The 16,608-nt window shown below is 45.6% G+C and overlaps 1 protein-coding gene across 2 annotated transcripts in view; it reads right to left on the minus strand.

Moving 5' to 3' along the window:
- LOC100380625 (spectrin beta chain, non-erythrocytic 1) overlaps positions 1-16,608 on the minus strand; it is a 134,618-nt gene that overhangs the window by 39,151 nt on the left and 78,859 nt on the right. For both annotated transcript variants that reach the window (XM_014154853.3, XM_014154852.3), the window contains 13 exons: positions 14,843-15,039; positions 13,535-13,647; positions 11,696-11,883; positions 10,590-10,707; positions 9,888-10,046; positions 9,155-9,457; positions 8,823-8,976; positions 7,131-8,001; positions 5,492-5,629; positions 4,624-5,380; positions 1,677-1,879; positions 1,398-1,488; positions 1,092-1,238 (listed from right to left, as the gene is read on the minus strand). In XM_014154853.3, the coding sequence (XP_014010328.2) occupies positions 1,092-1,238; positions 1,398-1,488; positions 1,677-1,879; positions 4,624-5,380; positions 5,492-5,629; positions 7,131-8,001; positions 8,823-8,976; positions 9,155-9,457; positions 9,888-10,046; positions 10,590-10,707; positions 11,696-11,883; positions 13,535-13,647; positions 14,843-15,039 (3,439 nt within the window). The remainder of the gene's footprint in view (positions 1-1,091; positions 1,239-1,397; positions 1,489-1,676; positions 1,880-4,623; positions 5,381-5,491; positions 5,630-7,130; positions 8,002-8,822; positions 8,977-9,154; positions 9,458-9,887; positions 10,047-10,589; positions 10,708-11,695; positions 11,884-13,534; positions 13,648-14,842; positions 15,040-16,608) is intronic.

A 16,608-nucleotide genomic window follows, 5' to 3' on the forward strand; every position in this document is an offset into this window, starting at 1 on the left:
GTACTTAACATTGTTTTATTTCATTTCATTTGTTTCATTTGATTAGACAGTAAACCTATATTGCAATTACATCTGAAAAATAAAATGTATTTTTTTAATGAATGATTGTAGAGGATGTCTTCATTGATCACACCTTTGATTAGACATTGGATAGAGATTATGGAAATTATAGATTTTCTGTCAATTTTGTTGGGTAATGTAAGTGTATTGCCTAATGTGAAAACTGTAATGTACTGTAATCTACACTACTGTAGCATATTACTTTCATCACTTCTAAGGGGGATTTGAAACGCGTATCTTGCATTGTTTGCTATTGGATTAACTGGTAAAAATTATTACATTGAAAATATATCATTATGTTGTGTTTTGGGAACCAACGTTCTCATTACATTTCACAATAAATGTATATTTTTAAGCAATGGTTGTGTAGTGAGAGATGTTTACAATCCAAACGAATGCACAATGACAGGTTTTGAATGAAAGACGGGCTGCGTTACCAGTTTGGAGTTTTGTACTAAGAGTTGTGAAAATGTACTACATACTTGTGAAATAGTACCAAAGCGATAAAAATAAACTGTATTATAAAGTGGGTGGTTCGAGCCCTGAATGCTGATTGGCTGAAAGCCGGGTATGACAAAAAAAATATGTTTGTAACCAGTTTATAATAGCAATAAGGCACCTCGGGAGTTTGTGGTATATGGCCAATATACCATGGCTAAGGGCTGTATCCAAGAACAGTCCTTAGCCTTGGTATATTGGCCATATACCACACCCCCCTCGTGCCTTATTGCTTAAATAGCCCACGTGGTTGTTATGACTCGCTCTGCATTAAGGACTAAAGGAGAGAGCTGTTCTTATCAGACTGGAGGGAAGTGTGGAGTATAAGCATCAACAACAAGTTATGAGCTAAAAAAAGAACTACTTCCACACACACACACACACACACACACACACACACACACACACACACACACACACACGCGCACACGCGCACACACTCACTCGCACAAAACAAACAACACAAATCTCAAGGGAGGGGACATGTGCAATGAAATTGTCAAAGAGAAGATATCCGTCATTAAGTCACTGACCTTCTCGATCTTGTCCAGCCACTCCTTGTTGGACTGCAGCTCGGCCATGAACGCCTGGTGTTTGAGCCATTTGCTGTGGAGGTTTCTGGCTTCGTCGTACGACATGTCCTGAGCCGTGAGCATCTTCTCATTGATCCACAGGGACAGCTGCACACACCAAAGAGCCAATTAGTGAGACACACACACACACACACACACACACACACACACACACACACACACACACACACACACACACACACACACACACACACACAGAGAGTAGGTGAGGGGTATGTTATATGGGTGTGATGGGGGGCAGCTCACCTCTTGGCAGTCCTGGAGGAACTTCTGCAGGTCTCTGTTATCCTTCAGCTTACAGAGAAGCTCACTGGCCGCCATACGGTTATTCTTATGTCTTCAAACACACACACACAGACAGACAGGGGTTAAAACATTATATATTTAGCACAGAGAGAGGTAAGAGCTCAGAAACAGCTGTTTTAAAAAATGTATAGGTAATGATGGCTACCACAAAATCAGCACCAGTTCTCCACATACACAATAAATCAAATTGTATAGCGCTTTTAACAAAGTATCTAATACCTCTCATCGATAGAGTCCACTTTCTCCTGGATGCGGTCAGCGTTGACGTTTCCATCGCTGACCAGCCTGCGTCCAGTGTCCACCACAGCTTTGATCTTCTCCTCGTTGGCGTCCATGGTGGTCATGAAGTCCTCCTGCTTCTTAATGGCTCCCTCTGCCCCCTCCAGAGTCCTGGGCATCTCTGTATGGGCCAGCACGTACTCCTGAGAGAGAGAGGAGCGAGAGAGAGGAGCGAGGCAGGGAAAGAGAGGGAATGAGGAAGGAGGCGGACAGTAGCGGCGTCAGTGAGTGTGCCATTCGACTCTTGGTCAAGAACATGCAGGTGACTCCCATGTACTGTAGCCTACCGTAGCACAGTAACAGCGGATATGGTGTTTCTCTCAGAAATCTTTCCAGAGGACTGAGCCAACAGAGGTGTGTGTGTGCATGCGTCTGATTGGCTGGGATGTGAGCGGTAGCGCTGAACAGTGTGGTCCAGCTGAAGCCCCAGACAGTGTGGTCCAGCTGAAGCCCCAGACAGTGTGGTCCAGCTGAAGCCCCAGACAGTGTGGTCCAGCTGAAGCCCCAGACAGTGATCTGACTAATAGAGCTGTCTGCCTCTTAGCATCACTCTAATAAATGAGGGGTTCAACCCCTCGGCTAGACCACACAGGAATGCGCACACACACTGATAATTGCGCACACACACACGCATACTTTCTTTAACAATTTGTGTGTAGGCCATTATTTAACTAAAGTTAACATTAACAGTGTGATGTATGATGCAATGGCGAGTTGCAGTACCGAGAGCTCACTTTGTACACTGTGCTATCGCATTTATTCAAAATGTTCAGGTTAGTTTGCTCACTGCCATTTGTCTGCGACAAAAATGGGCAGAAGTGTAGTGCTTTCCCTTGATGACCGAGAGTCTTCTGTTCTTTCGACCAATAGATTGGTTGAATTGTTAAAACGTGTATTTTCCCATATATAGACACGTCCTATGTGTTTCAATCAAATCAACTATGTACTGAGCCTGTCTGATGATTTAAACAAAGCATTTGATGAAATAATTAAGACGAATGACTATAGGGAGTCTGACCGCAATTGATTTGATTGTGCCGGGCTCAGACTTGCTGCGCTGTGTTAAAAAAATGTAAGCGAGTGACTATCTAAGTAGCACCCATTGTCTCTCCCTGCTGCAGCGACCACCACAGAACATCAACAGTGTTTATCGCACTGTCTGTGTTGCTGAAGCTGCAACATAATTACAGCCATTTCAGATTGAAAAGTTCTGTTACTGAAATTTGTTTGGGAAAAACGTTCCCTATTCCCTCAACCCTTTCTCTCTTTAAGTGATGCATGAATGCATCTGACCAATAGGGCCTGACCTATAGCACATCATAATCACATTAAATACATTGGTTATAACAAACTCCAAACACATGACACCAAAATGGATGCAGATGACGTGACAAATAAACTCGAAATGGAGGAATGTTTGGTTGCTCAAGAGGTAAAGGTGAAGTTAGATGTGTGGAATAAATGTGACTAGTTGTGGAAAATACTGGAGATGCACTGCGTCCATATTACGTGTGTCAAACAGGTGCAGTTAGATTACCATATCATTTTTCTGACTGTTTGGAACAACGTAAACACTAAATGATAAGCGTGCCAGAGAGACTGTTGTAAAGTTTATTTTTGGGAAAGCCTTTATTACAGCAAAGACTAAAAACAGTCGCATGCATTATTGACTGCAATTGCCGACATGGTTTATTAATTGTTTACGCTAATTATTCAAGGGTCGCTTTGTTATTTTATTTTAAAACTAATTCTTGATTACATTTCAAATCGTATGCCGTGTGCTGACATGAATGAACGTTTGATGGAAAGGTAGCCTATATAAGTATTGAAATATAGGCATAAGTAAGTTACGGTATTAAGACTAAACAGGATGTGCTCTTAGGCCTACAGCTCGATGGTGGTTATACAAGGCTGCTATACTAAGCCTACTAATGATGATATTACTTATTACAATGAGGATCATAATAATAGTAATAAGAAGGAGATAAAGAAAAAAAAGAGGGTTATTATTATTATAAATATTATTTTCCTAATACCAGAGAGGCTGTTCTAAAGAAAAAAAGTGTTAAGCCTTTATTACAGCTCAGCATGGATCATTTATACAGCCAGGCAAATTCTTATCTCCTCACTTTTCTTAGACAATTAAGGCAAGGGCTGTTTTCTCATCTCCTAACTCCACTTCTGCCTCCGCCGCATTGTTCTCAACTAGAGGTCGAACGATTATGATTTTTCAACGCCGATACCGATACCGATTATTGGAGGACCAAAAACCCCCGATGCCGATTATTCAGCCATTTTTTGTTTTTTTATTTGCATAATGACAATTACAACAATACTGAATGAACACTTATTTTAACTTAATATAATAAATCAATAAAATCAATTTAGCCTCAAATAAATAATGAAGCATGTTTAATTTGGTTTAAATAATGCAAAAACAAAGTGTTGGAGAAGAAAGTAAAAGTGCAATATGTGCCATGTAAAAAAGCTAACGTTTAAGTCCCTTGCTCAGAACATGAGAAAGCTGGTGGTTCCTTTTAACATGAGTCTTCAATATTCCCAGATAATGAGTTTTAGGTTGTAGTTATTATAGGAATTATAGGACTATTTCTCTCTATACGATTTGTATTTTAGCGCATGCTATAAAATTATGTAATATAACCATATACAATTTCAGTAGCACATCTTAGAATGATGGACTCCCAACGGATTAGCCCACTCAGACAGGCGCGAATCAGACCATTGTCTTGAACACCATTAATTATTTAAAAAAATGTTGCTACTGCTCGACAAAAGAAATCTCGGTCAACCAACAGCCTATCAACCAAACAATCTACCAGTCGACTAAATGGGGTCAGCACGATTGAAGTGTGCAATGTGATGTTACCTGGTTGTTGAGGAAGGCCTCAGCCTGCTTGGTGTCCCTGAGGAACAGCTGGTGGGCATGGGACTGGGACAGTAGGTTCTGACGGTTCTCCCACATCTTGTGCAGCTCGTTCCAGCCCGTGTCCAGGGCCTGCAGCCTCTGCCTCAGGAACATGTACTGGGCGTCCGTCTGGCCCTGGGTCACCATCTCACCCATGTCCCTCATCTTCTGGTAGTCCTCCTCGTAGTTGCGGATCTCGTTCTTGATGCCCTCGTGCTGCGCCAGAAGCTTCTCGGCCTCCGTCAGTGTGTTGGGCATGTCCTCTGAGGCGATGGCCGTCTGGGTCTTGGACAGCCATGACTGGAAGTCATCTAGCTCCCGGAGGAACTGCTGCAGCTTGCTGGCCTCGCCCAGAGACTCCTCGCGATTCTTCAAGGTGCCCTTCATCTCATCCCACACCCCTGTGATCTCCCCCAGACGACCCATGATGCCTTGGGCCTGGTCAGGGTGCTCAGTCGCCAGGCACTCCCCCTCCTTCCCCAGTTCTCCCAGCTTGTCCTCGATGGCAGCCAGGTCACGCTCCATGCCGGTGAGTTTGCGCTGAAGGGCCATGACCCCAGCAAGATCGTTGCCCAGCTCCTGGGTGGACTCGATCACCTTGGTCTTCTCACGGATCCACGACTTGGTTTCATTGCACTCCAGGTGGTAGTTCTGCACACCCAGAGCTGAGTTGAGGGAGTCTTTCTTCAGGTCAACTAGGTCACGGAACTGGCTCCATCTGGAGTGACGTAGAAACACACACAGTCAGGGGAGAGTACATTTCCACTAGAGGTTTTTAACTGAGGTTAACTGTAGTTGGTGTTGAGATTGATGTAGGATGTTACTCTACCTGGTGTTGAGTTTGTCCTGTTGGGCTTTGATCTCCTTCTCACTGGGGTGACCACTGTGGATTAGTTGCCTAGCAATCTGGTTCACCACAGCAACGCGGGATGCTTGATTGTTCATCTCTGGCTCCAGACTCTCAAACCTGCGAGGGAAGAGGGGGTACAGAAGGGGAGGAGAAGGGGGAGTAATAGAGGGGGAGGTGGAGATACAGAGAGGGGAGTAGGAGGTAGAGAGAGGGGGTAGAGGAGGTAGAGAGAGGGGGTAGAAAGGGTGAGGTGGTGGTAGACAGAGGGGGTAGGGGGGTAGAGAGAGGGGGGTGGGGGGGAGGTGGAGAGGGGGGAGGAGGGGGTGGAGGGGGGGAGGAGGTAGACAGAGGAGCGTAGAATAGGGGGAGGAGAAGGTAGAGAGGGAAGTAGAATAGGGGGAGGAGGAGGTAGAGAGAGGGGGTGGAGGTGGTAGAGAGGGGGGAGGAGGTGGTAGAGAGGGGAGAGGTAAAGAGGGGGAGGAGGTGGTAGAGAGGGGGAGGTAGAGAGGGGGAGGAGGTGGTAGAGAGGGGGAGGTAGAGAGGGGGAGGAGGATGGTAGAGAGGGGGAGGTAGAGAGGGGGAGGAGGATGTAGAGAGGGGGAGGTAGAGAAGGGGAGGAGGATGTAGAGAGAGGGAATAGAAAGGGGGAGGTAGAGAGAAGGGAAGGAGGAAGAGAGGGGGAGGCAGAGGAGGTGGTAGAGAGAGGGGGTAGAGAGGGGGTGAGATGAACATAGAATGGGAGAGGAGGAGGTAGAGAGAGGGGTGGAGGTGAAAGGACGGGGTAGAGAGGGGGAGGTGGTGGTAGAGGGAGGGGTAGAGAGATGGGTATAGAATAGGGTGAGGAGGTGGTAGAGAGAGGGAGCAGGTAGAGAGAGGGGGTAGAGAAGGGGGGAGGAGGTTTAGAGAGGGGGTAGAGAGCGGTGTAGAGGAGCAATGAGTGTACTGTACATAAGCAGAAGGAAACAATGTGATCTTAATGTTAATTCTGTTAACATGCTTTGTTTCCAGCTAAACTGTAATGCCATGTTCCAGCTGTCAGTATATAGAAGCACAGCCAATGAAACAGGAGTCTGGGAATGGTTCCATGCGGTGGACAGTGAGTAAACAGTGTGGAGGGGGAGACATCATTTCAGACCAGAGACACACGGAGTAAACAAGCCATTGAACTACTGTCCAAAACACTAAGCTAACTGAGGACACAGCCCGTTTCTTCTCAGTGTGGGAAGACTTTAGAATGATTTGGCTTTAAAACATTGTAGGCTCTGTTGCTAAGTGGGAAGTGAATTATAGGATTCTAGTTTCCACAGCTTGCCCACCCTAGCTGGCATAAAAAGTATTTGTTTCACAGATCCCTTCCAATGTGCTACATTCCAATGTCCAGTCAAACCGCCGGGAGAACATCCATTTAATTCTAGCTCTGACAGACATACAAAGTTATTGCAAACATGATGGGAAATATTCTGAATTTCCTTAGCACAGGGGTTTCACTGTGGGAGTTCTATGTCTCAAGTCTGCCTCAAGAGAAAGGGCTGTCTTGAAATGACAACAGATCTCCAAATTGATCAACTGACATAATGCATCTGAACTCGATAAGCATGTTTAGGCTGGGTGTCTTTACCTGTGCTGAACCACCTCCAGATCCTCCAGTTTCTCTGGTATCTCCATACTGTTGAGCCACTGCTCCTTCTCATCGATCCACACCTCACAGGCGTCCGCCTCGCTGAACATCTTGTAGAGGGCCAGGGCATCCTGCAGGGCCTGCTTCCTCAGCCGGGTCAGCTCAGCCACCTCCTTGTAGCGCTCTTCAATGCCTGCCAGGCGCCCCTGCACCTCTTCTGAGCCAGTCTGCTCCTTGGGTAGGGTTTTGGACTGCTCGTGCAGGGCGTCGATGACTGGTCGGTAGCTGGTGATCTCCTCGGCCACGTCCTTGTGCTTCTTGACCAGGGCCTGGGTGGAGAACTCGTCGTGGCCAACGTCGGCACTGGACACGATGCGGAGAACATCCAGCATCCAGGCGTCGATGTCGTCGGCGTCAGCCTGGAACTGGTGCAGGTTGCAGGCCTCCTCCAGCCGGGCCTTCCTGACTGCAGACAGCCCCTCCAGGGCCGCCCACTGCGCCTGAATGTCTTGGATGCGTTTGCGGATCTTGTCGGCTCCGAAGTGGTCGGCGGCCACCAGCTCCTCTCCCTGTTTGATGGTCTGCTGCAAGTGGCCAGCGCGACCGCTCATCTCGTCCTCGAAGGCGCGATGCTGGCTCAGCAGGCGCACGGCGCCCGTCAGGTCCTTGCCACAGTCCTCCGAGGACAGGATTTGTTCCTTCTCCCGGATCCAGCCCTCCTCCTCGGCCATCTCCCAGAAGAACTTCCAGAGGCGGCGGGACTCCTCCAGGCGGGCGCAGCGCTCGGCGGCCAGATGGCTCAGCTCTGCGTAGCAGAACTCCATGTGGGCCACTCGGTCCCGGATCACCTGGGGGTCACAGGGCTTGTAGCCTAAAAGGGGGGACAGGAACACGTCAACTCAGAACACCTCTATCATTTCAACTGAAAATACAAGCTTATATACCTGACAAAGAACAAGGACTTATTTCTTGACAGGTGGCAGCATTGTCTTGGATTATACAATAGGAATATACACTGAGTGTACAAAACATTAAGTACATCTTCCTAATATTGACTGGCACCACTTTTGCCCTCAGAACAGCCTCAATTCGTTGGGACATGGACTCTACAAGGTGTAGACAGCCTTCCACAGGGATGCTGACCCATGTTGACTCCAATGCTTCCCACAGTTGTGTGAAGTTGGCTGGATGTCCTCTGGGTGGTGGACCAGTCTTGATACACATGGGAAACTGTTGAACGTGAAAAACCCAGCAGTGCTGCAGTTCTTGACATAAACCAGTGCGTCTGGCACCTACTACCATAACCCGTTCAAAGGCACTTAAATATTTTGTCTTGCCCATTCACCCTCTGAATGGCACAGATACACAATCCATGTCTCAATTGTCTCAAGACTTAAAGATCCTTCTTTAACCTGTCTCATCCCCTTCATCTACACTGATTGAAGTGGATTTAACAAGTGACATTAATAAGGGACCATAACATTCACCTGGTCAATCTATGTCATGGCAAGAGCAGGTGTTCATAATGTTTTGTTCACTCAGTGTATAGCTATACCCTTAAGGATACAATTAATCTCTAATCTCGCCTGCTTTTACGCTCCATCCAAATATAGCCTACAGATATCACCCACAGAGAGAGCAAAAATCAATCACCTACCACCCAAAACTGACTAATCCCAGCACGTGACTCACCCTCTGCATCGATGGCGAACTTCTGAGCGTTGTTGTTGACGGCTTTGACGCGGTTGGCTTGGATGGCGATATCAGCCTCCACCAGAGCATGCTTCTGCAGCAGGTCCTCCACTCCCAGCAGGTGTTTCCCGTAGTCCTGGGACAGCAGCAGCATCTGAAGATACAGGGTACAGCAACATGGTCAGGAAGATCACAGGTCACTGGGGTCAATAGTGGGCAATGTAACTAAGCCAAAGATAGTTGCTCATACATCACAAAATGTGACAATTCTTACCGCACCGTCCAACCACATTGTCCCCAATCTATCCCTCAATCATCACCATCTTCCTCACCTTCATCTCGTCCATCCAGTCCATGATGTGGAGCATCTCTTGGAAGACCCTCTGCAGGCCCAGGTTCATCTCCAGACGGGTGCGCCGGGCCTTCAGCAGCTCCAGCAGGTACTCCCACAGACGCAGCACGTTGTCCTTCCTCGCAGTCACGCGCTTGATGTCGTGGTAGTTCTCCGCCTCCAGCTCCTTGGCCACAGAGAGCACAGCCTGCACACGCTCCTCGTAGGCGCCGATGTCCGTCTCGATGGCCTCGTGCTTCTTGGTGGCAGCCTCCACTGCCTGCAGGTCGAAGCCAAAGTTGTCCTAACGGAGGGAGGGAGAGAGAGAAAGGAGTGAGGTGACTTATGTGGTTGTATCTAACTGTATAGAACTACCAGGGAGATATTACATGGGTCTGTATAGAACTACCAGGGAGATATTACATGGGTCTGTATAGAACTACCAGGGAGATATTACATGGGTCTGTATAGAACTACCAGGGAGATATTACATGGGTCTGTATAGAACTACCAGGGAGATATTACATGGGTCTGTATAGAACTACCAGGGAGATATTACATGGGTGAACATCATGAGGATGAGACAGGGGAGTAAATGACTTCATTGTCCATGACCATGACCAGAGCGGATGATGGCTATGAACCAATACAGTTCAAGTAGACAATGTACAGTAGGAGTAGTGTCATTGTTTGTGTGTGTATCAATGAGTGTGTTTTTCATGAGTGTGTGTTACCTGCGAGACGAGGCGTTGGTTTTCACTCAGCCAGGTCTCTCTCATGGCGGCCTTGCGGTCGAAGCGGCGGGCCAGCTGCTCCAGTTTCTCCTGACGAATCAGCTCCGTCCTCAGCGCCAGCTCCCTCTCATGCTCCGACTTCTCCAGCCTCTCCCAAGCCTGACAGACACACGTTCAAGTAACGGTCATACAGGTTCACCGTTCAGAACTCTATGGACCTAATACATCTACTGTACTCAGGGCCGGTCACCTACGGCGGCACTTGAAATGGGGCAGTATTTTGACAAGTGGATGTCGCCCTCCGGCGCCCCTGATCGGCTACTATACCGCCCGCCGCACCCCAGCCACCAGCTCATAGCGTTGCTGCAGTTCCCGCCCCCACCCCATTCCCTCTTCTCCCGAAGTTCACTCCCACTATCCTTGGTAGCTATGGTGATGTAAACTAAACCCACCTAGCAGCTGTACAATCCCCCAAAGCAAAGTAAATCTTCCTGTCATTAACTATACTAAACTCACAGAAACCACCATGTCTATCCATAAAATCTACTTGAACCCTCTGTCGATCAGCTTACCGCCCTTAAACTGTCTGTCAATCACTGTAATCAACTCTAACCTAATCCTGGACACAAGGGTTTCTGAGTGTTTGTTTTGGTCAGGCTGTTGAGATAAGCCTGTTCTTTATTAAGGAGCACTAGGTCTCACCTTGTTGATGTCTGAGATGAGTTTGCCGTCCCGTGGCATGTAGACCTTCTGATTGTTGGCCCTCATCTTACTTTGAATGGTGAAGAGGAGAACCTCCAGGTTGCCCTTCTCTGTGAACCTGACAGAAACACAAAGAGAATAACAGAATTGTAATGTTGAGTGTAAACCTGATCGGGGAGATTAGCCCAATTCCACTCTAATGGCTGGTGGCTTTTGCCTTGACCCATGCAACTCCAGCTATCAACAAAAAGATAAGCATTATTTTCCTGCCAGCAGGCCACAGAAGAAGATATATTTTGTCAGCAGTAGGGGTGACATTGTTGCCTCTGTAGAAATGGTGCTAAAGTCAATTTCAACAGGCTGAAACATTTGTCTGAACAAGCTTTGCTTTTAGCCACCTCTCAGAATGAAAAAATTGAATGCTGAAAAAAGCTTTGAGGAACACCAAGGCCAAGAGCAGGTTAGTGTTTTTCATCATGAATCTTGTTCTGGAGGCAGCTCTGCAGAGTGGTCACTAGCTGGCACAGCCACAAAGTCATACAATCTGATTTTAAACCTAACCCTAACCTTAACTGTCAACCCTAATGCCTAATCCTAACCTTAAATGAAGACCAAAAAGCTTTTTGTTTTAATTAATTTTTACAATCTAGCCAATTTTAACTTTGCAACTTGCTCATCTAGCAGAAATCGCTCAGTGCTGCCTCCAAGAAAAGATTTAAGACAAACGTCAACCTGCAGGCCAAGAGGCCAACACGAAGCTTGAATAAAACAAAAGTGATACTAGCAAGAGGAGTGTGTGGGTTTGTCTTTTCTTTGAAGTTACTTCTCAGAACCAAGAGGCATTAGTTCACATGGTGAAATTCCAGCTGTGAATCTGATACAAGTGTAGACAAGTAATAAGGTCTACACATATAAAATCCCTGATTGTTTCAGTTATGTCCATGGTGAGTCAATTCTGGGAACAGATACTGTAATATTTCAGTAAATTCCAAGTCAAGCTGATGGTATGAAGTGTGTGGGAAATTTGGGAGGTAGGTAGAGGACATAGTGGAAGACAATATTTGAAATCTGATGTGTTTGCGCATGTGCATTTAAGTGTGTCTCACTTGGGGGGCTTTTCCACGGTACGGTAGGTGTTGAAGGCCTGAAGCTGTTGCTGCACCCCAACTAAGGAGTTGGCAAACTTGCGGTTGTTGAGGATGATGATGGTCTGTTCAATCCATTCCAGGAGGTCAGAGGCCAGACTCTCATATTTCTGAATCATGTTATCTGTCTCAATGGCATTGTCCAGCACCTGGGAGATGAAGGTGGTGAATCAGTAGAAGAGTACATGCATTTTATACTGATTACAGCTACTGTGGGAAATATGCTTTGAGTATCTAAGGCAGGCATTCCCAAACTCTTCACATTTACAAACAGTACATTTATATTTTCCAACGGGGCTATACATTTTGGTGAAGTTTTTTTTCCTCACGCCTGAGTAGCCTTGTTTCACTGCCAAAAATAAAATTAAACCATCTAGTGTTCAGCGAATAACATCCCAATGTCAAATACAGGTAACCTGGTCAAATAATTAACATCCAATCACATTAACCGTTACTCTCTCGCTGGAATTCCACTAACGGTCCGTATGTAGCCAAACGTAGCTTGGTTAAAGCAAGGCCCCTGAACTCTCGTGTATTTTCTGCACTATGCAATGATATGGGCAGCGACCATGTAACGCTTTTACAACATACAGAAGAAGTGCACTGGTTATCAAGGGACAAAGTATTGACATGTTTTTTTTAAATTGAGAGACGAGCTTAAAGCTTACTTTACTGACCATAACTTTCACTTATCTGACCGCTTGCATGATGACGAGTTTCTCACACGACTGGCCTATCTGGGTGATGTTTTATCTCACCTGAATGATCTGAATCTAGGATTACAGGGACTCTCCTCAACTATATTCAATGTGCGGGACAAAATCGAGGCTATGATTATGAAGTTGGAGCTCTTTGTCTGTATTAACAAGGACAACACACAGGTCTTTCCATCATTGTATGATATTTTGTGTGCAAATGAACTCAAGCTTACGGACAATGTCAAATGTGATATAGCGAAGCACCTGAGTGAGTTGGGTACACAATTACACAGGTACTTGCCCAAAACGGATGACACAAACGACTGGATTCGTTATCCCTTTCATACCCTGCCTCCAGTCCACTTACCAATATCTGAACAAGAGAGCCTCATCGAAATTGCAACAAGCGGTTCTGTGAAAACTTAATTTAATCAGAAGCCACTGCCAGATTTCTGGATTTGGCTGCACTCAGAGTATCCGGCCTTGGCGCTGTTAAGACACTGATGCGCTTTGCAACCACGTACATATGTGAGAGTGGATTCTCGGCCCTCACTAGCATGAAACAAAATACAGGCACAGACTGTGTGTGGGAAATGATTTAAGACTGAGACTCTCTCCAATACAAACCAACATTGCAGAGTTATGTGCATCCTTTCAAGCACACCCTTCTCATTAACCTGTGGTGAGGTATTCACCATTTTCGATTAACAAATAGTTTTATATGTAAGATGGCTAAATAAAGAGCAAAATTATTGATTATTATTATATTATTATTTGTGCCCTGGTCCTTTAAGAGCTTTGTCACTTCCCATGAGCCGGGTTCTAACAAAAACTCACACTCATTCTTATGTTTAATAAATGTATTGTATAGTGTGTGTGTGTGGCAGACTACAATGGTGGCAAAAAACAACATTTGTGAGTGCGCTGACCCTGGTGCTAGAGGGGGTACGCAGCTGGAGGTTGAATATTTGAAGGAGTACGGGACTATAAAAAGTTTGTGAACCACTGATCTAAGGGAATGAGTGTACTTGGAGAAGTATAGGATATGAGACTTTGTTCTCTTGTGATTCAGATTGGGGACATATGAACTCTGACCCCTCACCTTCCCAATACGTTTTCCCTCCACCTTCAGAGCCTTCATTTTGGAGAAGTAGTGGTAGTAGGTCACAACATAGGTGATGACGGACTTCTCATCCGGGTGGTCCACGCTGATATCTGTACACACATACACACTAAGAGTCAGACAAAAACAGCTTTGACTCTTCCATGTTTCCTTAATCTTCAGACATCAACAGAGGGTTTGGCTTCCGTGCTGCTCGGCTGAGAAAAACTGCATTTATTTGATTTAGGAGCCATGTTTAGGAGGGAGGTGGTTGGAGTAGAGGGCTATTTTCCATCAGAACAATACACGGGAGCGTTCTCACGCCTCAGTCTTTGTTCCCCTCACTGCAGGCCTCTGAGAAGACATGCTGAGATCTCAAAACCACCTCTTATAAAATATTTAAAGGCCCTGTGCAGTCAAAAACATGATTTAGATATATGTAAGAGGTTTTTGAAAAGACTGCCTGAAATGGCTGCCTTTTGGTGGGATGTAGTTCTGGAGTATTTTATGTTATTGTTTTATTAAAAACAATCACAGTAAGGTAGTTAATTGTTACCCAGAAAGGATTTGATATTGAGATAAAAACGTCTGCACTGGGCATTTAAGACAGCCATTACTCTGTCACACTGGAAAAGGACGAGCTCTAGCAGTGCCTTTCTGTTTGTACTTGTCCCCATAATGGGGCTGTCAGCTACCCTGTGAACTACATTAAAGTAAGACCCAGAAGTAACAGCCTCTCAAACTACTCATGAAGTGGTTTCTGCAAGCGTTATACAGTAGTAACAGTTTTCAAGTGGTCATGTATTCATACAGGCATACTGTAAGAGCATAATTAGGTGAGGCGAAAATGCGTGATTATTCATGTACTGTCATAATGGTATAAAACACTGACAGGTGCATGAGAGACAGGGATAGAGCACAGTATGTTACAGAAGTGTAAGCAGCCTCCGCCTCCTCACTGTTCTGTAAACTGTATGTTGTTTTCCACCAGGCTATGGTATTCCATGATTATGTACAACAGTTCAGAGTCACGCACCGATGACTATATTCTAAGTGTGTAATGCAAGTTAAGTATGTCTGTGTGTGCATGTATTGTGAGTGCGTGTGTGTGTGTGTGTATTGCGTGTGCATGTATGTGTGTGTGTGTGTGTGTGTGTGTGTGTGTGTGTGTGTGTATTGCATGTGCATGTGTGTGGGTGTGTGCATGTATTGCGTGTGTGGGTGTGTGTATGTGTGCGTGGATGTGTTTGGATTTGTGTGTGCGTGCATGCGTACGTGCGTGCGTACGTGCGTGTACTCAGTACTAACCCTCCACGTCCAGTAGCTTGTGGATGCCCAGGTGTTGCTCTGCCAGGTTGAAGGCATTCTGCAGGTTGTGGTGGGCGTTGGACTTCTTCAGCTTGTCAAAGTCTATCAGGTCAGGTCTGTGTTTGTGGAGGATGGCGTTGAAGGCCATGCCATCTCTCCAGCTGGTGCTGAAGTTGTGAATGTTCACGTTGGGATATCTGGAAAACAGATACAAAAACATACACTGAGTGTAGAAAACATTAAGAACACCTGCTCGTTCCATGACATAGACTGACCAGGTGAATCCAGGTGAAAGATATGATCCCTTATTGATGTTACTTGTTAAATCCACTTCAATCAGTGTAGATGAAGGGGAGGAGACAGGTTGAAGAAGGATGTTTAAGCCTTTAGATAATTGAGACATGGATAGTGTATGTGTGCCATTCAGAGAGTGAATAGGCAAGACAAAATATTTAAGTGTATTTGAACGGGGTATGGTAGTAGGTGTCAGGAATACCAGTTTATGTCAAGAACTGCAACGCTGCTGGGTTTTTCACGCTCAACAGTTTCCCGTGTTTATCAAGAATGGTTCACCACCCAAAGGACATCCAGCCAACTTGACACAACTGTGGGAAGCATTGGAGTTAACATGGGCCAGCATCCCTGTGGAACACTTTAGACTCCTAGTAGAGTCCATGACCTGATGAATTGAGGCTGTTCAGAGGGCAAAAGGGGTACAACTCAAGATTAGGAAGGTGAAAGTTATTCGTGTATAGGCCTATGTCTTACTAAAAGAAAATCTCTCAGTCAAGATAAATCTTAGGTGGCAATTTGTTGCGACTTTTGAAGAATATGTAATATTTACATCAAATCTCCAGCCAGTGAAACAGATGGCTAATAAAAAATGTCCCGCTTCTGACTCTAAACACAATGCCTTTCTTTATTAAACATTTGTTTAACTAAGGTGATTTTTCTATTTGAAGCTGGGCTATAGCAGTGTTGGCTTTGTTGATGAGTGAATTGACTTATCAAAGCATGTAGCCCAGGGCTGTTCATGCTGCTGTTCTAAACAGTCTGACATTTAGGCTGTGATGTCTGATGTGAAACCCTTGCTGGGATTTCATCGGTTCTGCTGTCCCCACCCTGTGTTCCTCTACAGATCCTCTTTAGTCAAATCATTTGTGTTAAACACAGCACTGATTGTGAAATATCAGTGATGCTAGGCGTTTTTCTCTCAAGGCCATGTGATTCCTGAGACTGCTGTGACATACCCATATACAGGGCCTTCAGAAAGTATTCATACGCCTCGACTTATTCTGCATGTTGTTGTGTTACAGCCTGAAATCAAAATGGATTCAAAAAAATGGATCACATCCACTTCAATCAGTGTAGATGAAGGAGAGAGACAGGTGAAATAATGATTTTTAAGCCTTGAGACAATTGTGCCATTCAAAGGGTGAGATTTAAGTGCCTTTGAACGGGGTAGTAGGTGCCAGGCGCACCAGTTTGAGAACTGCAACGCTGCTGGGTTTTCCACACTCAACAGTTTCCTGTGTGTATCAAGAATGGTTCACCACCCAAACAACATCCAGCCAACTTGACACAACTATGGGAAGCATTGGAGTCAACATGGGCCAGCATCCCTGTGGAACGCTTTCGACACCCTGTAGTCCATGCCCTGACAAATTGAGGCTGTTCTGAGGGCAAAAAGGTGGTGAAACTCTATGTTAGGAAAGTGTTCCTAATGTTTTGTACACCCAGTATACAAGGGCTAGGTCAGAATGTTC

The sequence above is a fragment of the Salmo salar genome, chromosome 18 (genome assembly GCF_965601325.2).
Source record: "Salmo salar chromosome 18, fSalSal1, whole genome shotgun sequence".
NCBI lineage: Eukaryota > Metazoa > Chordata > Actinopteri > Salmoniformes > Salmonidae > Salmo > Salmo salar.